General features: G+C 39.0%; 2 protein-coding genes across 2 annotated transcripts; both read right to left on the bottom strand.

The window, feature by feature from the left end:
* Positions 1–538: 538 nt before the first annotated feature.
* LOC112005591 (protein ZW2) lies at positions 539–2,020 on the bottom strand. The gene has a single exon (XM_024037889.2). The coding sequence runs from the start codon at positions 1,774–1,776 to the stop codon at positions 1,054–1,056; it is 723 nt and encodes a 240-aa protein (XP_023893657.1). The 5' UTR covers positions 1,777–2,020; the 3' UTR covers positions 539–1,053.
* Positions 2,021–16,197: 14,177 nt separating this feature from the next.
* Positions 16,198–16,825, bottom strand: LOC112005569 (uncharacterized). The gene is given in 2 exon segments (XM_024037860.2): positions 16,198–16,777; positions 16,780–16,825. Coding segments are annotated over 2 exon segments (372 nt in total). The 3' UTR covers positions 16,198–16,451.
* Between the last annotated feature and the right edge of the window lie 9,574 nt (positions 16,826–26,399).

Below are 26,399 nucleotides of genomic sequence, written 5' to 3' on the forward strand. Positions count from 1 at the left end.
TTTTACTTACTTTGTGTGTTATTCTTATATTTAAATTAGAAAATTATTATTTCAAGTACCGCATACACAATAATGTCTACACTTTCATATTTGGTATTCACATTTTTGAATAATACTCCCTGTCTGCACAAGGTATTCACATTTTTCAAAAATACTCTATCTATATATAGAATTGGGTCAATTTGAATATAATTTATTTTGTTAAAAACTGAAAATACTGAAACAAAATAATTTTTAAATGTGTAAATAGTGCTGTGAGATTTGTGAATAGTATATAAACAGTGCACTTTGTCTCTTGCGTAAATTCATGTGCATAAACAGTGTAATTACTGTTCATACGCAAAAAAAAACACAAACAAAATGCAAATGTGAGAAAACAAGGTGAATCCTAACGCTCACAATATCTTGCACTTTCAGATAAGGTATTCAAAGAGAAGTTATTCACATTTTTCAAGAATATTCACGCTTAACACATGATGTGAATGGAGTGTGGAAAAGAGGGTAAGACAACCAAACTACCAAAGCCCAATTTGGTATCTACAAAAGAAAAGAAATTCGGACTTAAAATATAGAAACCTACACACACCAACTCACAAATCTGCAGCCTCATGCCGATGCAGAGTTTCTTTCTTGTCTGCCATTAAATAAATACACTTGCATGGTAGAAAATAACACATTCTATCTTTTCATAGTGGATAAAGCATATGGTCGATCTAACATTGATCCTAGAGTCTTATATGATCTAAGCTTCATTTTCTTCTTCTTCTTCCTTTCTTTTTATTTATTTCTTTAACCATAGTGGATAAAGCATATGGTTGTCTTAGATGATAGATCACCGTTGATTGACAAAAATGCAGCCCCAACCAGACCACCATAGATCATAGAACTCTACTGTCAACATTCATCAATAATATCAAAACTACCTAGCTAGGTAGTAGCTACACACCTCATACTTTTACCAACTACAACTTGACACATTGCGCAAGTTGAACACAAAGTTATGCCTAATTATGTGTCCCAAGCATTACTCAATTTAAAACCTACCATTCATCCTCACTTGATAGTTGATTCTTGTCTTTCACCTTCTTGTCTCTGCAATCCCCAGCTCCTGATCTTTAGCTGAAGCTGAGCCGCCCCAGCCAAAAAGCTCACCTTCTGAGCTGGCCTCAGTATCTCCACCACCTTCATCGCAGTCCTCATCCTCAACGAATCAGCATTCGCCACCACACTCTCCAATGCCACTCTCAACGTAGCCATAGCCGTTTCCTCTTCACTCGCTTCACCGTCCACTAACCTCACGCTACGTCTCGCGGCCTCCAACATTGTTGGACCCGCCATGCTTTCATGAACCTTCGCTAGCTCATCGTTAAGTGCACGTTCCTCCAACTTGGTCTCCTCCAACAACCTATTCATTCTCTGTGTTTGGTCTTCGGACATGTCGAGCACCGAGTTGGTGACGATTCTGAAGACCACTCCGGGCTTAAACCCAGCTATCCAGAGGAAGGTTCGCTCGAACGAGGTTAGCCATGTGGGAGAGAAAGCAAGGAAGATATCCCTTTGAGCTATTCTTGACTTGGCTTCGTAGTATTCTTGGTAATGGGCGAGCACACGTGAAGATAGTTCTTTGATGTCCTCGTCTTGCATGTCGTGGCAGTGTTGCTGAGCTGAGAGAAGCTCATCAAGGTAGTGTTCTTGGCGGACCATCCAGCCTTCCAGGAAGGTTTTGAATGAATCGGCATTATTGGTTTGTGTACCTGTGGTTGATCTATCAGGCATAGCTAGTGAAAGAAAGAGTGAGTCAGTGATATTGTGAAAGACAATCAGCAATGCAATGTTTATATATATATATATATATATTTGAGTTGGTTATGAGAATGTGAGGGGGAAAGATTTTATTTTATTTTTTCTTTCTGACCAGGTAAGTATTGTGTGGAATACTTTGAGAGCAAGGTTGGTGCTTGATTTTTAATGGGGTTGGAGGAATGGACAGGGAGAGATTGTGAGGAAGAAAAAAAAAAAAAAAAAATGTTCCTCCAACTTGGTCTCCTCCAACAACCTATTCATTCTCTGTGTTTGGTCTTCGGACATGTCGAGCACCGAGTTGGTGACGATTCTGAAGACCACTCCGGGCTTAAACCCAGCTATCCAGAGGAAGGTTCGCTCGAACGAGGTTAGCCATGTGGGAGAGAAAGCAAGGAAGATATCCCTTTGAGCTATTCTTGACTTGGCTTCGTAGTATTCTTGGTAATGGGCGAGCACACGTGAAGATAGTTCTTTGATGTCCTCGTCTTGCATGTCGTGGCAGTGTTGCTGAGCTGAGAGAAGCTCATCAAGGTAGTGTTCTTGGCGGACCATCCAGCCTTCCAGGAAGGTTTTGAATGAATCGGCATTATTGGTTTGTGTACCTGTGGTTGATCTATCAGGCATAGCTAGTGAAAGAAAGAGTGAGTCAGTGATATTGTGAAAGACAATCAGCAATGCAATGTTTATATATATATATATATATATTTGAGTTGGTTATGAGAATGTGAGGGGGAAAGATTTTATTTTATTTTTTCTTTCTGACCAGGTAAGTATTGTGTGGAATACTTTGAGAGCAAGGTTGGTGCTTGATTTTTAATGGGGTTGGAGGAATGGACAGGGAGAGATTGTGAGGAAGAAAAAAAAAAAAAAAAAACTCCTCGAGAGTAGAGACTTGTGGACAGGTCAGTTTAGCAAAGCCATGATAAGAGGGTTTTAAATTTGGAGTCGGTGGTGAAGAATGCAAAGAGAGGATGAACGGTGTTTCACACATGCAGTTTCTAAGACCACCGACTGAGAGAGAGAGAAATATCTCATATCTGAGAGAGTTTTAAGGAGACTCGGTGCAATTTGTCGCCAAGTGGAAAAGACATTGTGAAAGAAAAAAAAAATGAAGAGAGCAAGATTTTTATGGGATACAAATGAGAATTCTGGAAATGGTCATTAAAGCAAGGAAAGGAGTTAAGGAATGTGGTGTGTGTGTTTCTAGGAAGGCGAGGCTAAAGTACTTATTTGGGTTTGGCTGCTCACTCCTAGTCAATTGGCTGACTGGGTGACACGTATTAACATTGCCCAAATGGAGAAAGACAAGGAAGCCATGTCATCACTTCTACTTTAACTTACCAATGAGAGAGAGAGAGAGAGAGAGAGAGAGAGGGCTTTTAGAAAGTTTGGTAGGATTCTGGGCTATGAATGGTGGGTGAAAGGGCTAAAATTGTAAGTCAAGTCGAATAAGGTTGGCCCAATTAGGAGAAGTGAGAGAATGAGTAGGTTGAGGGACATGCGTCTCCAATGGATTTGAGCTAAGAGTGGCAGCAGCGCTGTTAATGGAGACTATGTTTGTGCGTGGAAAAATGGTCTCTGCCTGCAAATGCAAATGGTCTACTAGGGGTTTGCATGTCAATGGCCGTTGGTCACCAAGGTGATGACCTTAGAACGAGAATATACCGCAATTATTACATGTCTATCAGTCAAGAAGGCATTGTGCATTTTGATATATGTACATTTTTCTCATAAGATATAAATTCCACATTATTATTAACAAATTGAAAATAACAATTATTTTATGCATATAATTTCATATGCATCTTTTCCCTCATTAGCATAACTCATACGCTTTAATAGTCAAAATACATATATTGTATGGAACCTACACGTTTTAAGATGCAAAGTGCATATATCGGGTCATGAAATATATTTTTGGTAACAGGTAAATAATGAAAATAGAAGGTGAAGTTTGGATCACAAATATAAGATACCATAAAAAATATTATTAATGTGGAGCCATCACTTGTGCCCCTTATTATTACTATTAACAAGTTAATAAACCATAATGGTGGCCAACTTTGTGTTTGGATGTACTACTATTATATATAGAGTTCAGTTAATGTGTGTCCTTAAGACACACATTAAGATTTTCATTTTTAAAATTTTTTTTTTGAGAATTGAAAAAGTTGTCAATACTTTTTCAATTCTTAAAAATTTTTTTTTTAAAATAAAAATTAATATGTACCCTTAAAACACACGTTAGTAAAATTCTTATATATATACAAACAAATTAAAATACTTAAAAAGTTGATATATATATATATATATATAAAATAAAAATATCTATGGGCAACAGGACAGCACAGCAGAAGCATAAAATGCAACAGAAAAAATCTGATGAAAGACCAAAGATGAAATGGATAAGACAGAGAAGTCGGTTTGATTGAACTTGTTGGGTGGCGGTTATGGAAATTGAAAAGAGTCCTTACATACAGCTGTAAAATTTGGATATACTCGATTGGGAAAGCAGAAAGGTGGAACAGGTATTCGGTGCAGAAATGTTGGCAAGTGTTGATGATGTATTGGATTTTTGGTGGGCAATACGATGCATGTCTCTTTTTTCACGTGGTTGATAAGACTTAAGATTTACTAAGATCAGACAAGGCCACCGTGCCACTTATAGCAGCCATCAGCTTCTTTAAAAAAAAATCCTTATTTTTTGTGCTTTGCCATTGCGTAACTTTTGTGGCTACTCTTTAGCTTGAGTTTAAATTTTTTATCACATATTTTCTGTTTCACTTTATATTTTATTAATAAATATTTATTGTGGAGCTAAAAAATTGATTAGCCGAGGTCCACTTCAATTCAGGCTCAAATGACCCACGCCGAGGACGCACGATGGGTTCGAGGGTGACTCTATCCTCGGTCGTCCGAGGCCTCGGTACGGAGAAGGACAAGCTCTGGTCGAACCGTCACCTCGGCATTGAATACGTTCACCTAACCCCTCTGGCCGCATTAATGAGGATGTAACCCCTTGCCAGGGCGACATCGATCAGGGTGAACCACTTGAGTACGGATATGACCTTTGATGGGATAGACCGTCAGGAAGAAGGCCAATAGATGGTCAACAGGAGGAAGAAGATGGGGATATATAAGAAATGTGAGCAAAATGTAAGAGGGGGGCTTTTTCTAGGAGGGGAGAAGAAAAAAGCCTCCTCGGCCATGGGCCGAGGAGCATCCCCCAGTTGTAAACTGTTCTAAGTATTTTTGACAATAAAAGAGAAAGGTGTTCATGCTTCAAAAACGCCGGCCAGCGCCTAAACCTTCGATCCACTCTCTACAAATTCATTGTTCTGGGTTTGTTGGGCCTTTGACCCATATCCTTTGGGCTGAGGGTTACAAAAACAGACCCTACAATTGGCGCCGTCTATGGGGAGGATTAGCGCGCCAGCCGGCGCAACAGGCGACTGTTCTAAATAACCATTCTACCGAAGATCAGTGGTGATGCAAAAAAAAAAAAAAAAAGAAAAAAAAAAAGAGAAGATTCAACAGCAAAGAAAGGGAGCTCGATATTATTTCATAAAAAGAAAAGTTACAGATTACAATCAGAGGCTCAGGCAGGCGTGCTTTACAACTATTCCTACCAGCTAGTTCTACAATCAGAGGCCCAGGTAGATCCGCCCTAAAACTAGCTAGAGGGAAGTGTCAACCCGTGCTTTTATTGGCATCAAGAGAATGGGAGAACTTGACAATAAAAGCAGGGAAGGGGGAGGGCCAGCTTGTTTCAAGGCCACCAACAACTCCTTTCTCGGTGCGGCGGAGCTTGAATAAAGTAAGGAGCAGATGCAGGGGCACCGGGACGCCTTCCCCCGTGATGTTCCTTTGATTCTCTCCACTCCTCACGAGCGTTGGTCGTCGGAGACGGCAACACTCGGGCACCGGCCATGACATGAGTTCGCACGTCTCCTCCGTTGGGGGTGCGCTCCGAGGAGAGACATTAGGTACTTCAACGACATCCCTCCGGGCCACCGTGTATGGCGCCATCGGGGTTACGCCTAGACTCTGCCGCGATGGAAGCCCAGTGGGGGCTGCGGCCACAACGGCTCTTGGCACGGATGTCCTCACACCCGCCCAAAGCCGCCCCATATCTACTAACTCCGGTCACAATTCCGGCGGGGTTATTAAAGGGGCTTGGGGAGCTGAAAGGGTGTGTTTTTTCTGTTTGCGTTGGAAAGTTCATGGAGTATGGAGAAACCATCCCCCCAGAAAGCCTTATATAGAGGGTGGAGGTTGGTGAGAATTAATCCACGCAGAATTCGAAAAGAGACTTACCAGCAGGGCTAATAATGAGGCCACCAAATTCCAAGGGGACCGTAGACCGTTGGATTTGTGCTAATTCACGAGGGCATCAATGAAGGCGCGTCTCGCGCACCGAAACGTCAGGCGCGGAACACGAACAGCCAAGGGACGCTTCGTACATAAAAAAGATGGGGGCTCGAGCTGGAGGCGAGATCAACGCCACGTGTAAGATCCTAATCCGACCGAAGGAGGAATCGTCTCCAGTAAAGCGGTCCGAGGACAAACCCCTACTTACAGAAAAATGAAAGCGTTAGACAGAACCAAGGCACTGCATGGTCCTCGGACTCAGGCCTATGGGGAAACTACTCGCTCCTCTATACCTGGGTACTAGACAGAACCAAGGTATTGCATTCAAGGCACTGCATGGTCCTCGGACTCAAGCCTATGGGGAAACTACTCGCTCCTCTATACCTGGGTACTAGACAGAACCAAGGTATTGCATGGTCTTCGGACTCAAACCTATGGGGAAACTAGATACTTACAGAGAAATGAAAGCGTTAGACAGAACCAAGGCATTGCATGGTCCTCGGACTTAGGCCTATGAGGAAACTACTCGCTCCTCTATACCTGGGTACTAGACAGAACCAAGGTATTGCATGGTCTTCGGACTCAAACCTATGGGCAAACTAGATACTTACAGAGAAATGAAAGCATTAGACAGAACCAAGGCACTGCATGGTCCTCGGACTAAGGCCTATGGGGAAACTACTCTCTCATCTATACCTGGGTGCTAGATAGAACCAAGGTATTGCATGGTCCTCGGACTCAAACCTATGGGGAAACTAGATACTTACAGAGAAATGAAAGCGTTAGAAAGAACCAAGGCACTGCATGGTCCTCGGACTCAGGCCTATGGGGAAACTACTCGCTCCTCTATACCTGGGTGCTAGACAGAACCAAGGTATTGCATGGTCCTCGGACTCAAACCTATGGGGAAACTAGATACTTACAGAGAAATGAAAGCGTTAGACAGAACCAGGGCACTACATGGTCCTCGGACTCAGGCCTATGGGGAAACTACTCGCTCCTCTATACCTGGGTGCTAGACAGAACTAAGGTATTGCATGGTCCTCGGACTCAAACCTATGGAGAAACTAGATACTTACAGAGAAATGAAAGCGTTAGACAGAACCAAGGCACTGCATGGTCCTCGGACTCAGGTCTATGGGGAAACTACTTGCTCCTCTATACCTGGGTGCTAGACAGAACCAAGGTATTGCATGGTCCTCGGACTCAAACCTATGGGGAAACTAGATACTTACAGAGAAATGAAAGCGTTAGACAGAACCAAGGCACTGCATGGTCCTCGGACTCAGGCCTATGGGGAAACTACTCGCTCCTCTATACCTGGGTGCTAGACAGAACCAAGGTATTGCATGGTCCTCGGACTCAAACCTGTGGGGAAACTAGATACTTACAGAGAGATGAAAGCGTTAGACAGAATCAAGGCACTGCGTGGTCCTCGGACTCAGGCCTGTGGAGAAACTAACCGCTCAACTAGACCATGGTGCCGAACAGAACAGGGGTATCGCATGGCCCTCGGACTCAGGTCTACAGGGAGGCTAACTACAAAATATCCCAAGTTAGGAAAGGACCAAGCCCCACCTGGCCCTTGAAACGCAAGAGAGCTGCCCATGCATACGTTCTCTCTCCTTATCATCGTTACTGGCGCAACTGACCGACATGCAATTCAAGCTAAAGTCATACAGATCTAAGGAAGAAAGGAAAAGCAGGCAGCGTGTACACAAATAAACAATTCAAATAAAGGGAAATCAAATTCGCATTACAACGATGAGTTCGTAAAAATTGCATGGCAAGAGCCACAGTACATAGAAGAGAAGTATAACAAAATAAAATGACGACGTGAAAGTAGGGCGAGCCGAGACGCCGGGGAGTCTACTCTTGCTCAGGCTGGACAGAGGCAACCCCTGACCCCTCCGAGCCCTGGCCTAAGGGGATGGTCTGCGGGGGTGCGGCGAGAGCAGCTACTTCCTCAGTGGTGGGGGCTGGATCATCGGAAGGGATCTCCACTATCTTTGGGGGCACCTCCTCACTCGAATGTTCCCCCAGTTCAGCTGCCTGCACCTCTTCAGCAATCCCCCCAACCTCAGGGTCCTCCGGGGCGGCCTCACGGATAGCGGGGGGGTAATACACGTTCTCCACCTTCCACAGGTCGGACGCAGCCTCCACCCCAGCTTGTTTGAGGGCCTCAGCCCAGACCTGCGAACAATATCGCCTACACACCCCCGGGACTTGAGCCTTGTAGGCGGCCTCTACCGCAGCCATCCCATCAGCGTAGGCTGTGGTCTCAGTCTCCTCCCTAGCGTGCTCGGCCATCTCCCTGCCGTGGTCAGCCTCGTCCTTAGCCCGCATAGCCTGGTCTCTAGCCCATTCGGCGCCCCTCTGGGACTCTTCAGCCTTTACCGCCTTAGCCTGCAGATCAGCGATTAGACCCCTCGCGGTCCGCAATTACTCCTCAGCCTCGCCCAGGCGCGTCATCTGCTCATCGACCTGAGTCTGGGCACCTTTGAGACCAGACAGAGCATTGTCCCGCTCCCTGGTCACCGCCGTCAAAGCCTCTCGGGCCTTGGCGAGGTCAGCCTCGGAATTCTTCAGGGTCCGGGTGGCCTCGTAGTGCCAAGCACGCTCCCGTTTGAGGTCCTCCTTCTGGTTATTCGCCGCCCCCTCAAACCTAAAGATAGCTTGGACAGCCTGCCAGAGTAACCAGTGTGCTATGAGCCCAATAAGAGGAAAATAGTGGGAGAAGAGTTGAGGTTGTAGCCCTTACCATCGCCACATATCGCTTAAGGCTGAGGAAGACCTGCTCGCTCGTTAAAGAGTTAAGTTCAGCCATGTCCGCCGGGAGCAGCAGGCTCCTCTCCAGTGCGTCTGCTACGCGCGTACCTTCACCTTCATTGAAATCCCTGAGGGAGGCGTTATCCCTCAAAGGCTCCCCACGGAGCATCGGGGCGGGGAGCCAAGCCTGGACCTCGGAGGAGGTGGTATCGACGACCTGCCTTTCCTGGCTCGGGTCGCCTATCTTAAGCTGCTTGGACGGCCGCAGAGTAGTGTCCTCCTCCTGTGAGGACACCGTCCTGTCCTCCACGATCCTTTTACCCTTATCCTTCTTCTTCTTAGGACCAGCAGACACGGCCCCAGAGGGCGAGCGCATCTGAGAAGGAGAAGGAGGGAGCTTCTGCTGAGCGGAAGTCGACTTAGCCTTCGAAGGAGGAGTAGGAGTTTTCTGTTGGGACTCCCCCGGCTGGCCCTCAAGCAAGTCTAGCAAGTTGGTGGTGGGCCTTCTCTTGTAACCCATTGACGACCGAGGAGTGGCTTCTGAAGCAAGGAGGTCTGTTTCGATCAGATTGGGATCACCCAAATCCCCGGGAGGATCCTCGGACTGATCAAGCTGAGCGAAAACTTCAAACGCGTCCCCTTCCCCCTCTGGAGCTTCCTCATTGGCCTCGGCAAACAGTTGGAAAGAGGAAGGGACGGCTAATGTGACAGTTTCCTGGTCGGAGGGCTTCTCGGATAACGAAAATCTGTCCTTGGTCACAGTAATCCTCTGGAGCCGAGGATCGTTGGTGAGGATGATGTGCTTCGGAACCGGAAACGATTTCTGGGTAGGTGTATAACCCAAAATTATGTGGGCGGCCCTAACCTGGTTGTCGTCCTTGTTTATGTACACCGGCGCCCTCAGCACCTTTTGCAAATCTTCCCGGTTAATTAGATGGAAGTGACGCTGGAAGGCGTGCGAGTCTGCAAACGGAAAGCACCACGACGTTAGTAAAAAAGAAAGGGGCGAAAGAAAAAAGATGAGAGCTTGAAACCCTATTTATCTCCCACTGCCACACCTGGTATTCCCTCTGTTGTTGGGCAGTGAAGGTCATCGTGCCATTCCCCCGACACAATGAGGAAATCCTCATAGAAACCCTTGCTGGACTCGGGGAGGCACTAAATGAGCCGCACCCTGTCGTCTCTCGTCTTTAGGTAATACGACTTGCCCTTAAGAAGCTGAAGATTGTAACACCAGTTCACGTCATGGTGGGTCAGCCTCAGCCCCATCTTCTCGTTCATGGCGTCCACACAGCCCAGAATCCTAAAGACATTTATTCCACACTAGGTGGGGGCTAACCGAAAGTGCATGAGGTAATCCCTCATCACCGACCCCATGGGGATCGTCATCCCCCCTTCAAGGAAGGCGACTACGGGAATTACCACCTCGCCCTCCTGCCTGTATGTGCGCCACTCCCCGTCCTCACAATGTCTCAGATTCACATTGCTGGGAATTTTATAGTCGGTGATGAATTTCTCCATTGCCTCCTCAGTATCGATGTATTTCTTAAATCTACCCATCCTAGTAGACGCCTAAAAGAACTAAGAAAGAACAGGCGAAGTAGAAAAAGGGGCAAAGAGAAAGAGAGACAGAACGACTTACAGGAAAGAGGAAGGGCTCCTTGGACAGGCTTTTGTGCTGGAGGTACTAATAAGAGTGAGGCCGAACTCAGGAGGGGCGCACGAATGTTCTCGATTACAAATGGGGAACTGGAAGAAGCGGTTCGTACAGGTATTTATACCCCAAATCGAGGAACCATGCGGGTTTTCCCGCTCATAAATGCAAGACGAATCTCCACCGCTGGATGGGTAATGCCTCATTGGACGTGGGGGGCACAGAGCCACCTGAATTTAATGATGGACACGTTACGTGCTCCGAAACGTCAGCGACGTGCCCTTGGCAGGTGAATGGGCCCCAGCACTGACGAAAGGATGGGAGGGTGAGGCCGAGGATGTCAAAATCCTTCTCCCCGCCCGAGGATGCGTGCAGCAAGATTTTGAGGGACTATTGTGGGGCTAGAAAATCGATTAGCCGAGGCCCACTTCAACCCAGGCCCAAATGGCCCACGCCGAGGACGCACGATGGGTCCGAGGGTGACCCTATCCTCGGTCGTCCGAGGCCTCGGTACGGAGAAGGGCAAGCTCTGGTCGAACCGTCACCTCGGCATTGAATACGTTCACCTAACCCCTCTGGCCGCATTAATGGGGATGTAACCCCTTGCCAGGGTGACATCGATCAGGGTGAACCACTTGAGCACGGATATGACTTTTGATGGGATAGGCCGTCAGGAAGAAGGCCAATAGATGGTCAACAGGAGGAAGAAGATGGGGATATATAAGAAATGTGAGCAAAATATAAGAGGAGGGCTTTTTCTGGGAGGGGAGAGGAAAAAAGCCTCCTCGGCCATGGGCCGAGGAGCATCCCCCAGTTGTAAACTGTTCTAAGTATTTTTGACAATAAAAGAGAAAGGTGTTCATGCTTCAAAAACGCCGGCCAGCGCCTAAACCTTCGATCCACTCTCTACAAATTCATTGTTCTGGGTTCGTTGGGCCTTTGACCCATATCTTTTGGGCTGAGGGCTACAAAAACAGACCCTACATTTATCAAATATTCACTTAATTAATTATAAGTCAATACTGATAGTATTTAATTAATTAATATTCACTTAATTAATTATAAGTCAATAATGATAATATTTAATTAATTAAGTGAATATGTGACAAATATTTATTAGTAGAGTATAAAATGAAGCAGGAAAAATAGGACAGAAAATTTGAACTGCTTCAACCAATAAAACAAAAATCAAATTTATCACGTAATAAAAAATATAAAATTGGTTGTCCAAGTTTTGCATTTTCATTTGCACATTATGGTGGGTTCCAATTAGTCTAATTGATAAATTTTTTTATTATTGAATAAGATATTTAGGGTTCAATTTCTGCCTATCTCAAAAATGAATTAATATCTTAATTTGATAATAAAGAATTATCATAAAAAACGATCTTTATAAATTAAACTCTCTAAAAAAACTAGTTGTGATGTTTCTAACAAAAATCAAATTAGTTGGGAGATGGACTACTGAATTAATGCATGAGTCAAGACAAACTCATGCATTAGTATGTGAGCGTTCGCATGGGTGAATATTAATTTATAATACTAAAAAAAAAAAATTGGTTGAATAACGCTAAAAGAGCTTTGATCCATAAGTATATGATCCTATATATAAAAATTATCAACTTTGATATTATATATGCACACTCCAACATCTTTAAAGAAACTTATAGGGTTTGATAAAGCATTTCAAACACTCATTTTCAGTTTTTAAATAATATTACATATTTTTTCACATACTTTTTCACTCACACGTATTTCAAAAAATTATAAATAACATTACTAACTCCTCTACCAAACGGGCCCATAATCATTATTGAGCATACAAGGCTATATAGTTTGTTATACAAATATAAAAAATAAAATAAAATAAAGAACTTAGCAACTTTTATCAAAGCTATGTTCAATGACAATATTTTATATAATAAATTTCATCAGTTTTTATTTTCCTGTGGATGCTTTTTTCAAATTCATAATGTTACAATTGATGTTACAATTGAAGTCGCAATGAGCTGTTATTATTATTTTTATTTTATAATATATACATTTAGTAAGGGCCAAAAATGTTGGCGTCCAAGCTCACTTAAAGTAGTGGGTTGAATTTGTTAAACTTGGCCCAAACCAATAGAATTTGTGAGAGATGGAATAGAAAACTAACATGGGCTCTGCCTGAGAACAATTTTGGGAGAGGTCCAGCTTATATTCAGAATTAGATGGGAAAACAGCTCTAAACAAAGGCTCCCGAGAAGGCAAGATTTACATAGAATATAACACTATTCCTCTTTCCTCTCCTATATCTTCTTTTTCTCTCTTTTTTCGATCCTCTTTCCCAATGCCCTTACCCCTCCTTATATAGCTTTTTCCCATCATATCTTCTCCGTTCATTTCTACCTGATCTTCATCCCTTTCCAACACCTGTTACCTTTTGCATTTGAAGTAGATGGCAGAAGTAGCTTGCTTAGCTGTGGTTAGCACTGTTCAGGCCATTTCCTCATTAATGCGGCTAATAAAACTGGTGTATATCATTTAATGTGGATGCGACAGGCAGTTCCAACCCGAAAGTTCCTCACCTACCATTGACTTCTACCTTCTTTAGTTTGCAACCCCTTCTGTTGAGTACCATAGGGTACTTTGGCGGATCCATCTCCCTCCTCGGGCGTTATTGCTCTTTGAGCCCGTGTCTAGTAGCGTGTCCAAATTAATGCCTCAACCTCTCCTATTCCTCTTCGGGCCTCGGCCCAGTGTTTCGACCCTACAACTTCCTCCTTGGTCCTTAGGTACCCGCACATTTCTTAATAAAATCTTGAGAATAGAATTTTAAAAAAGTGTATATAGCATTATTATAATTTAGTTGATCAATACTTTTGTTTTTGGGGAGAAAACTCTTATTTTTTGGGTACAACCTTTAGAAAAATTATAAAATATGCATATACAATTAAAAATAAATAAATAATATTTAATTAAAAATTGAGGGGATGTTCATTGCTCCACTAGGGGGTTTATCCCTATCTTTAAGTGAATTTCCTTATTTTGAATCTTATCGGTATATTTTTTCTTATCAAAAAGAAAAATAATTGTGATTTGTAATGCATGCTTTTTTTTTTTTTCAAAATAAATAAATACGCATAATGCCAAAAATCTTGTAATTAAATTGGTATTTCTTAGTGTTTTCAACAAAAAAATTCAAAAGTTTAATTGTTTAAATTTCTCCCTTCCAACTATTGAATTATTATTTTTAAAAAAATCATGTAAATGTTCATTGATTGCACAAAAAAATTCAAGAACTATCGAATTATCATAAATAAACAATAAAAAAAATCATGTAAATGTTCATTAATTGCACAAACAAATTCAAGAAAATTATGTACAGCCTGACTACTTTTTTCAAAAGAATGAAAAAATAATAATAGAGTCTGAATTGAACATCCTTAACTTGTGCTGTTTTGTATAACCAAGCCACTCGGGTTATAAAGGAAAATTCTTATGTACTCATAGAGTCCGAAGAAATGATGCTTCCTCCTCTCACATTTATGATGGACCACACCATGAATTTAATGAGCAGATCTCACTATAAATGTGAGAAGAGGAAGCATCATTCTTTATACTCCGGAAGTACCTAAGAATTCCTCCATTGTAACTGCTGATTTTATTTAATATAATTCTACTCTGTTTACCCAAAAAAAAAATTGTGCTTCATTAAATAATAATAATTTAATGCAGCTTGACAGAAATGCATTCTTAAATAATAATAATTTAAGAGTTTGGACACTCAAAATCCTTGGAGCGTTCTCTACCCCTTAGCTTTTAATATTGCTGGACTATATCATTTTTTTATTTTATTTTGGATGAACAGATGAACTAAAAAATATCATGTTGCCTCAACTAGTCAAATCAAGTTAATCAACACTCCCCCCTCAAAAAAAAAAAAGGTTGATCAACACTCGGACTTTGTTCTTCTCAAAAAAAAAAAAAAAAAACAAACAAAAACACTTGGATTTTGTTGTCTACAATTATGCATAGAAAAATGACTATTGCTAATCACTCAGGACGTCGTAGATAAAAGTTAAAATTAAAATATGATCACTCATAGAACAGAAGCTATAGATTTCAAACCCTATCCTATGAAAAAAACAATATGCAAAATGCCAAATCGGAAATGGGAAATAATCCTAGAAGGACCTCGTACAGTACCCTTCAAAATAGAACACAAATTAAGATTTCATTTTTATTTTTATTTTTATTTTGGGATACTGAGTAAAATAGTAAACAGATCAATCCAAGAGTTCAAGGTCACGGGTTCAAAAAAATACAAAGATTGAGAAAGAGAATAAAAACATGACCCAAGAAAACTTAATTAAACTGGACAAACCAACAATAAAATGTAATCATAATCAAAGGGGACAATGCCCTTGCATACCTTAAGCCTATTAAACCTACTGCAGCACTCAAATCTGCGAAAGAACGGAATCAACAATAACTAATAAGCATCTCTGAGAACTGCAAGTGTTTTGTTCTTATTCGTACTGAAATACAATGAAATGATTTGAGAGTTTAGGCAGCAAGAAAAGGGAAAGTCACCTAATAACTCTCATCTTTTATTTCTTGAAACCATACATCTTCCATTCATAGAACAAATCTGTTAGTATATATACACCCATCTCTGTCTTTCTCCTGCAGCATGCAATCGTAGCAGTGATGGGCATCAGAAATCCCCACCCCGCCACATACCCCCAGCTCTTAAATCCTAGTATTCTATGAAAATTCCAGCAAATAAGAAAGTAGTTCATTGGTGAAATCGTGAATGGCACATTATCTCAATCTTCATAAGGTCGTCCAAAACTGGATTCAAGGCAATTGTAAAGAGGAACTGCTAATTTCTCTAACCTCATATCCTTGCAATAGGATTCACCTAACTTGTTTCAAATAGATGCATCATTCTAGCTATGATTGGTTGTATCATAATCCAATTAGTTAGAAGCTTCACCATCCATGTCTTTCACACATACCAAGATTAATAACGTTTCCCTATTCCATTCAAACTAGTAATAAAGTTATAGGAAAAATAAGATTAATAATGCTTCCCACTTCCACTAAAACTAATAATGTTATTGGAAAAAATAGTTCAAATTTCTTTGATACCCCTAACTTCATCATAACATTTACCAATTCACATAACAAATGCTTAAACAAACCAAGTACATAGCATAACTCCAACATAATAATATCTAGAGGAAACTCAAAGTATGCATAACACGATAAGTTCAATAGTACAAGTTTCAACATAGAACACTCCCAGCATCATAATGCAAATCAAATAAGCAAGCAATTCAAAGGCATAATCTGATTTAACTAAATATGACAATATTCCATAACACATGATAAAGCACCCTAGTAACTTCATGCAATTCACTCGCTCCAATTGTAGTGATCGCCACACAACTAACAAAACTATAAAAAAATGCCAAGCTCAATATACCAACAGAATCTAAGCTAAAGAAATTAACATGCAAGACTGATATGTGCACAGGTAACAACTAACAACAGAGATTCCTAAATTAATAGATATGAGGAAAGTGAGAGCAATGTAATTGAAGCGGGAATCATTAGAGAAGGAGATGAACTTTTTCTTTTGGCCTCAAACAATAGCTCTTTAAAAGGGTTTACAATGATTACAGAATAAAAAGGGCTTACTAGAAAAGTGTTGGTTTCTTCTTTGAGTCAACTACAGAGCATAGTACATTGCTAGCAGCTTCTGGAACCAAAATTTCCAAACTAGACTTCTGTACAAGCTCAGCCATTCCATTATGCCTCATCCCCAGAGAAAGAAATCGTTACTCCCATCTTATATTTATTGGTCTTATTTACAGTAACGATCAGCCTTCTTCTTGACACGGTCATCAAGAGCGTCCTCAATAGACTTGGTTTTGGCCTTTGGATCATAACTGAACTTCTTGGCCTCAACTGGGAAGAGCTGCTCATACTTCATGCGCTTGGCAGCATCGATCGTGTATTCTACTCCTCCTGTTTGTCCAGATTCATCGCCACCTGTAGCATGAGCATCCTCAACCCCTGCCTCCATGTCTAAAATAGGTTCATCGTTCGTGAGTTCCTTATCCTTGTTCTTCTTCTTTTTCTTCTGTTTCTTCTTATCAATGGATTTGCTGCGAGTGGCGAGACTTCCCCTTTGAAGGTCAATCTCCCTCCTTTCGCTTTCTCGTATGGATCTGACATTTTAAAACTGCACCACAACACAATGCATCAAACTCATCAACTTTCAATACCACACCACACCACAAAGAGAGTTTAACTTTATTCATCGAAAATAAACAGCGAATCGAAAGCTTCAATTTTCAGTAGCCATATCATATTCAAGCAAACAAAATTTTCCTTAAATCTCCCCCCCCCCCCCCCCCCCCCCCCCCTCTCCCCAAAAAAAAGACCAAACTACAATTTTGGTCCTGCACATTTGTCACGGTTTCAATTTTATCCTATAATTTTCAAGGTTTGGCTTCTGTCTAGTGCTCTTGACATGACACAGACACAACATAAGTCCAAAAAATGACCACATTTTGGTCTTGTATCCCGCCCTGTACACTTGAACACTAGACTGCTTTTGCCCTAACTTTCAAAATCGTAGTTCCTTAACTATTACTCGTGTCAATTTTGTCCGTCAACTTTCAAAATAAGGTCAATTCGATCCTCAAAATTGACCTGGTTTTGAAAGTTGAGGACGAAATTGACACAAATAAATAGCTGATGGATAAAATTGCCACAATAAAAATGTATAGGGACGAAATTGAAAACTACCCCCTTGTAAAAGGATTTCATCAAGGTCATATTAATGTATCTGAAAACGAAACGGTGAAGTTCAGTTATGATTATGCTTAGATCAATAACAACACAAAACGAACCCAATTTCAGTTTTGTAGCGTAAATTTATTGGGAAAAAAACTAAAATTGAAACAAATCCCTAATTTTTTTTATACCCAATTTGATCAACCTAATCCATGTTTAGTAGCTGAGAAAAATTGCATATGAAAGAATAAAAATATACAGGAATAACAAAAAGGGAAAAATAAGCATTGGGCCCAAAAATTTGTAATCCCTAAAAGGTATAAATAGAAGAATGAAGGAAAAGAGTGAGGCCTGGGATAGAGGAAAATTGAACTCCATAGAGAGACCGATCGGGGAGAGAGAGAGAGAGAGAGAGAGAGAGAGAGAGAGAGATTACCTGACTGTGTGAGAGAGTCCTGAGGAGTTAGACTGAGAAACGAAAGAGACGGGCAGAGAGAATGAGCGAAATCCCAGTACAGTTTATTCGGTCCATTTAGGACAAAGAGGGGGATAGATGTGATGGGAATGGGTCCCCAAGTCTTATACAAAGAGGCCCAGCGGACCGAGTTGTGAGCCAGCCCATTAAGGGACTTGGGGCTAAAAGAGTAAGATAAGAGCAGAGAAAAGATGGAAATCTCATCCTAATCTGGATTATTAATGGAGTCTATCACTGTTTTTGCACTGCCTTCAAACTAAGCTAGCTTTTACAGCCGTTGTGAAATGCAGTAGTCATTGCCAAAAGAGCAGCTGCTGAGTTACATGGGATCCTACCGGTGTTGACCATCATGATTGAGCCTTGTGAGTCTCTACCTACTGTAGAGAGAAAACCAAGACACAAATTGATTTTTGATATAGGTAGGAATTAAATTATAGATTTTTTATTTAACCACAAGAGACTTTGAGGACCAAAATTTTATAAGAAAGCTCATTTCTTGAAAAGTAAGGAAAGACCATGGGCCTTAACAAAAGAAAGTCTAATTCATGAAGTTAAGAAGGACCATGAAGGCCCAAAGTTTCAAAAAGAAGAAAAAAGAAAGAAATAATAATAATAAAAAAGAAGAAGAAGAGGACCTAGACTTGGTTAGGCCAGAGGATATGCAACAGGATGAACATCAAGGCCCTAGGACCTTGATCTTGATGTGTCCTTTTGAAACCTTGAGACGAGGACTTTGGTTGATATATAGGAAAGCCAAGGTGTATGTTCAGATTTCCAGCAAAAAAAAAAGCCATTAAAAATCCAGCAAAACCAGGTATTATCTTTGTAACCCATGGTCCAAACCCGTAAAATCTCGAGTGGATAGTAAGGAAGAAGTGGTTTGGTTAGTAGGGGAGTGATTTTTGGTGAAAAGAGGGTTCCAAAGATTTCCCTTAGTTTATATATTTGCTTGGAATGCATGAATTAATGGAAAAACTCAATTCCCCTATGTGCATGACACCTCCTCACAATTTCCTCTCAATTGTCACTTTCAACCAAAGATGCCATCCATTGCATCGAGCAGCTCACCCACTCATTTGACTTTCTAAGAAGGAGTCTTTCATTTAAAGCTGAAGTCAAATGCCCTTTTTGAGTTATAATTGCCTAAATAAACTAAACCTCTACCTAATGCATCTTTTTAGGTTCCAAAGGACATGGTTTTACCTAGCAGACCAAGGACGTCCTCGCCCGGGATACTAGACTATGTCCATTATAAAAGGAATACTAAGGCATAGCAAAAAAGAAAAAGAAAAAGAAGGATTCAGATGGAGGGAAAAAGGGAGAGTTCAAAGGTTCAAATTAGAGCTTTAATAGCCTAGCAAGGGAGAGAAAAATGAACAAAATAAAAGAGTCAAGGTGGAGGAATTCATCCCATATCCTTGAAATCATTCAAAATATCATTTAGCCTCCAAAGAAACATGTGTCAAAACATCCACACATTAGATATCAATCTCTTCCACAAAATCCTCCTCACTTAACTATCTTGAAAGGCGATGCCCAAACAAAGCTACGTGGACTTAAGTTCCAAATCCCATAAGTTTTGTGCAAAAGCACTAAGTCTGTGAAAATTGGGGCCAAGGTCCTCGTAGCTGGCTCATTCTCATGAAATTCATTTACATATATGTATCTGTATTAAAATGTATATTCTAATCTAAGAAACTAACAATTATTTGAAGATATGTGTATTGTATAGTGTGTTCTTGTACAGGACCTATAGAGGTAAAGGGAAAGGATGAAACTCCATTGCATAATAAGTTTGGAGAAAGATCATATAGTTCAGAGAATTAGCATTCTGGATTCTTACAAGCCTAGTACCCTTGGGAACCACGACATCTTGTTCGAGTTACCACGACATCACGCTCAAGGAACTAAGTGAAGGAACTCTTTTAAATGTTCACACAATAAAAGATAAGCCTTAAATATTCTATTTCAACATCTTTCTTATTGTAAAATATTATGAATAATTATTTTACTTATTTCGTAAGAGTAAAGGGTCATTTTATGACACTAAAACACTTATAATTGTATTTTATTGCTTAGGAGGAATCACATTTTTGCGTTGAGGAGTTTTATGTGACTTGCGCATAACTTGGTTCATAATCAGCCCCATTTAGCTACGGTAAACCAAGCCCAATCCACCAAACAACAAGTAAAGGGCCCAGGATCCTTATTTCTACTTGAACTTGGGTACTATTCAAAAAAGAACCCACACAGAGATTTTACCCGTTTAGCTAACTGAAACGCATTAGCTATATGCTTTTATTAAGTACTATAGAACTTACTTTATGTGATTATCGTCATGCCTTAAAGATCCGTTGAGCTAATTGAAACTCATTAGCTATATACTTTTATTTAGTACTATAGAACTTAACTTTATGTGATTATCATCATGCCTTAAAGATGGTGTGACCACTCCCAAGTCATTTTGATATTCACTGCTTCGAATGACATAAAAATATCAAATAATGGACATGTTGATCATGGAAATATGCACTAAAAATGACAAAAAATATTATTTTAAAACAAACTAAGTGTAAAGAAACATTAAAACTGCACTTAAATATGTCATTCACTTTATTGATTTAATAACAAAAAAATCCATATATAGTCATAAATTTTGTTAGATAATTGCATAATGCTGAACTTATATTTTGTATCATTCTAGGAATTGTAGGGGTTGGGTTTAAGCATTGTTCCTAAGAGATAAGTAAACTCAAGCCCAACAAGTCCAATACAATAAATTTGTAGAAAATTGGTAAAAGAACTGGGTTTTGATGAGTGTAACAACAACTGAAGATGATTTAAAGAATGAATAAGTAAAACGAATATGGACTTTGGCAAGCAATTCAGTCCTCGACACTAGTCTGAGGAGTTTCAACTTATTATTTCTTGAGCGATAGTGATAATGGTTACAAAGTTAGTTCAGATTGCTACAGTGTTTTCTCTGGTAAAATCCCGGATCCCTTTTCTCAGAGCTCCTTCTTTCTTATATACTACTTTCCTCCTTTATCTCTACCATACACGTGCAGGTCAGATCTGCTATTGCTGGACTTTGTCACATCAACCTCCTCTCAAAGCTTTCAGATAGTAGCTGTGAGTCTGAAAAGTCACTACTCAGGTATTATTTCCACATTTGCGGCAAGAAGGTTAGTTGTGGAGCATTTAATGTGGAGGGAGCAGGCTTTCCTGAAATTGCTCTACCCCCAAGCTACAGTGTGCTTACTTGTTGTACTGATCTTTTTCCTTGGAGTGCTTTGGAAGATTGTCTTTGCTGATAAATCACTTTTCTTCTACCTCGGCTTTGGTTAGTAGAGGATAGAGTTGTCCTCGGCACAGTTTCCCTAGTTGTCATGATCACCACTGCCTTCTTCATATGCAATTATGGGCTCGGGCCTGGGCCTCAGGCCCAGTACAAAAGGCAGATGTATATCACTGGGCTCTATGACCCCAAAGGAACCATTAGTCTACAGTTACATACTTAATTCTAATTTGCAGTGAAAGTGTGCAGAATCTGTATGAAATCTTAAATAGATCAATTACTCGATTACAAGTGCTAATCCAAACACAAAGTACAAAATTTAAAGCATTTTTTTTTCCTCCACATTTTCAAAAATTCTAGATGACTATCATAGGGTTTAGATGCCATGATCATTACGAAGGCTGTAACACACCAAGTGAAATTGATGCCCGCAGAATGCCAAAAGAAGTAGAGCACTTTTACTTTAAAAAAAAAAAAAAAAAAAAAAACCCTTGAAACCACTAGGAGAGAAACTAGAATCTACCAGAAAATAATAGAGAAAGCTCTAATTTTATTAAATTGGATAGCAAGCATAATTTTCATTTAAATATTTTGGAAGGCTTGCTAAAACTTGATTAGCAAGTAAAAATATTCTAAAACGGATCATAATTGATACCCTACCACAATAGGATTCTACTCTGATTAGAAAAACATTAAATGCACCTAAAATCAAGAAATTAATAACCTCAAACCTAAAATTCTAAAAATTACATGAAAACGCCAAAATTAATAAATAACAAAAATTAAATTGCAGATTATGTTCTACATCATAGCCCTATACCGGAAAAAATAAAATAAAAAATTTGTCCTTGAGTTGATATTTGAAATTTGAAATCTTCAATGCAAAGCAAACAAATATTTTGAATACTTCAACTCTTTTGTATTTGTTCCAAACTTGCAAAGTCACCAATTGAGCAATTGAATATATTGGTTTGCCACTTCTGGGTTTAACTAATACAATCAAAATCTAATTTGCCTTACAAGTTACACCAACCCTGCCAAGGTGATGGAGATCCAAGGCGCGAAGATAAAAAAAAAACTTAAGATATATATACCACAAGGAGGCTCAAACTCATAGACGAATGAGAAGAATTTTCAATGCAATCATTAACACACGTTACATAAATACAATAATCTCCAAACAAAAAATTGCCCGCCTTGGAGAGAGAGAGAGTAACCTATATAACAGTACAATTACAAATTATATTACCACATGAAAAAAAATTGGTCTCATCAAATGAAAAAAAAAAAAAAATTCACATATATTACACGTGAAAAAGCTAGTAGACTGATATATTTGGAGAGATACATTAGATGGTACATACTAATATATTTGGAGAAACACATTGGATGATACAAACTTTGTATTCCAATCTTCCATACATCACTAAATAAATAGATTTTTTAACCATAATGATGGCTCAAACACATGAAAAACATGTTTTGGGGATACTTTCTTCATAGTCATGCTGGATTTGTGAGGTTGATACATTTTTACAATATTACATGGTTGCAAGATTGAGGTTTTCATTGCCTTCTGTGACATTAGATCTTTCCTCCTTTGTGTTTTTTGGAGTTATGAAACTACTTGATCCTTCCTTCCACCAATCTTTCAAGTTCAAGGCAACATATGATCCCTCCTTCCACATGTTTCTGAGCTTATCACGCCTTCAAAATCTTCAATAAGCCCTAGCTGTTTTAGAGGAACATATATCCCATAGTTGATTAATCCCCAAAGGAAAATATTAAACACACACACACCCATATATATATATATATATATATATCAACATGCTGAATTATGAGAATTAAATAATTCCCAAATGCTGATAAAGAAAATTATGGATTATACGAAAGCAATATCAACCCATTTGGTTCTATTTTCAGTTCTCTCTCAAACTCATAGATAGAAATTGAAATTATTATTTTCTCTGTTAGGAAAATGGTCCATTAACAAAAAAATGGAACTGTTTACCCAAAATACAGATTGGAAAAATTAAAGCATTGATTGCAAATGATTCCAGTCACAATAATGAATTTGTATGATCGTATCTGCTACAATTTCTACATTTTTATGTTCTGCATTTTTACTGCAAAGAACTAAAGCTGCCGCACAATATTTCCTAATTCCATAGAGGCTTCTATAACAGATTTTGGAAGAGTTATGAACATTAATAAAACTAAAATCATAGGATTCAATGAAGAAGTATTAACTTGTTGCAAAATTACAGAAGATGCATACATTTTTCAAATTTAAATCTTAAGCAATGCAAAAATAGCAGCATAGAAAGAAGTAGATTGAACATACCAATCCAAGCAGGCATCTTGCTCCATGATGCCACAAGCATGAGGAGCAAGTGTATGCATCTGCAGTGGCAGCCATCCCAATTTGTCTGATTCCTGAAAAGAAAATCATCTACCGAAATTTTAATAATTGGTATTTGGTGTTCTTAATTATAACAACAAACTTGTATATGTAAATAATCCATTCATAATAAAATAAAGAAATTAAATTTTATGTTGGCTTTTAAACTATTACACTACCTAATTTTTTTTAATAAAGCTTTAAAACAATCATGAGCAATATATGACACAGAGCACTTATACAAACAAAGCAAATTTTGACATAGGGAAGAAAAAAAATAATAATATACTTGAAATAATCTAAATGCTATAATCATGGTGGGTACCATAACCTAAAAGTAACATAGAAGAACACTTCTCCAATTATTTTAAAGAAAATCACAGATGGAACATGTCAACCCCTCTTGTAGTGAGTGAAGGGCTAATAAGAAAAATTCAGATAATAAAGATACACAAGACACTAAAATTTATAGGGCAATAAGCACTTGCCATTCGATGTTATTAATAATTCTATGCAAAATGCCAAAATCTTCTGGTAAATCATTGATCCGATTGAGTAGTCTCCATGTCTCCTCAAAAATCTTTCTCATACTTTAATGAAAGGAACAAAGTTGGGAGGAAAATGTGACTGTTGGGTGCGGCAACATGAGTACTGATCATGGAGAAGAAACATTAATATTGAGATCTGCAAACACACATTTTCCCTATGCATATTTATACCCACAAGCATTAGACAAAAATAAATCAATCACATGTACATGACGGGGTGAGGCATTTTTGGAAACACTCAGGTGAATTTGCAATTCTAGAATAACAGATAAGAATGGCTGATTACAATTTATTACTTAGCCTATATAAGAGGGGGTGCCATTTCAATTTGTGTTAGGGACAACTTATTAGCAATCTCATGATCATCACAAAGTTAATGATATATGTTGGGGGCATGACAAATATTCCATTTTTTGGATTACCACAAATTCTGACCAAAGATAAACACGACGGAAAACAAATGCTTTACTTTACATGCCAAATGCATTAGAAATTGGGATTCTAGGAATTAAATGCAATCTAATTTCTAGTCCTTTTTTGGGTATGTAATTTATAGTCCTATCAAACAAAGTTTTGCCATTAATTTTCTTGACAGAAAAAAGTATATTTGGTCATCAAATGTAAATACTTTGCCAACCCAAAATGCGTGATCAATTGAGCAGACTTGTAATTAAGTTTGTGTGGTGGATGCAAGGGAAAGACTGTCAATCTGTCAAGTGTAAGATTAGCACATTTCGAACCATTGATCTCTTTGTTACCTACCAAAAAACAATTATTGAACAAATATCCCCCCCACCACCCCCCCACCCCCACCATCCCCACCCCAAAAAAAAAAAAAAAAAAAACTTAGAAGGCAGAAGGGCCAACCAGATACAAATTGATAGAAATTTGGCTAAATTTCTTTTAAGTACAAATCAAAATTTTAGAAAAAAACGCAAGCACACAAACACACGTATAAAGACAATGAGATATTAAACATTTCTCATTTATGTCTTTATCAAAATCTTTATAATTTTGTCATGGGGATTTTAATGAGAAAAAATCAGAAGGTACATCAAATTGACATCGTTAAACTCAACTAAAACATGTGACCAAAAGCTTTGTAACTCAACTAATTAGCATTTTCTAATGTTGCCATGATATTCAAGTTTAACTCCCTCCTCTCTCGTTGCATTTATCGAATTATCAAAAAAATATAAAAAGAGATGTGGTTCACTCTCAATCTCAGCTTCGTGGGATAAAGTGGAGCATGGTTGTTGAGACAAAGGATTTTGATCCCATCACTAAATCACAAGAGCAATTTATATATATATATATATATATTTTTTTTTTTAACTAATTTTTCTTTTTGTTTTGGTAATGCAAAAGATCTTTTCTGATGATGAAATGAGATTTTATTTTATTTTATTTTTTAAAATGTTATGCGAAATTAATGAAAACTCGATATTTAAAGGTAGGTAATATTAGAAGACGACATTCAATATCTGATGGGTCTACACATCTACAAGATCACAAGATGAAACAAACGCATTCTATTTCATTGGTTCAGTGGATCTACTTAATGATCGGTAGATAATCTACTTAATGTTTTTAAAGATAAAACAATAGTTGATTTTTTATTTTAGTTGAAAATTTTTGCTCTTTAAAATATCTCAATTCCACCCATTCAATTTGTTTCCATAGAGAATGTTTCTTGAAAAATGACTTATATTCTGCAAGACTGGTTTTTGTGTGTGTATTCAATTCTGACCTTCAAAATGACTTAAAATGCATTTTATGTTGGTTGGCTTGAGGGGAGAAAAAAAAACATTCATATTTATTATATTTTCAAATAATTACATAAATTAAAACTTTGATTCATGAACACAAACCTCAAGTGGGAAAAAAATTATATATTTTAGGTCATTTGGTAAAAGCTTAAATAGAAACACTTATCTGGTTATCCCAAATTTAGGTAAAATTATTCAGTACACTCAATGTACTACAGATTCTCTCACATAAAAGTGAACCCTAATGTAGGTCCGGTAGATGAGATTCACATTTATTTGAGTTTTTTTTTTTTTTGGAGAAACACATTTATTTGAGATAAATGTGTAGTATATCGATAGTACTGAAATATCAAGTAGGAAAGTAATTGGTTTAAGTTTCCTATCCGACATTTTTTTCTTCTTTTATTTGGCACCTCCACCTTTTCCAACAGCGATGGTATCGATCTCTCTCTCTCATTGTTCATCTATTGAGTACTCTTCTCCTCCCCTTCTCTTCTCCTTCATGAAATCGGTCTC

This window comes from Quercus suber, unplaced genomic scaffold, assembly GCF_002906115.3.
Source record: "Quercus suber isolate HL8 unplaced genomic scaffold, Cork oak 2.0 scaffold_180, whole genome shotgun sequence".
Classification (NCBI taxonomy): domain Eukaryota; kingdom Viridiplantae; phylum Streptophyta; class Magnoliopsida; order Fagales; family Fagaceae; genus Quercus; species Quercus suber.

Coding starts and splice junctions, on each gene's coding strand:
- LOC112005591 (XM_024037889.2), bottom strand. CDS start 1,776: ATGCCTGATAGATCAACCACAGGTACACAAACCAATAATGCCGATTCA.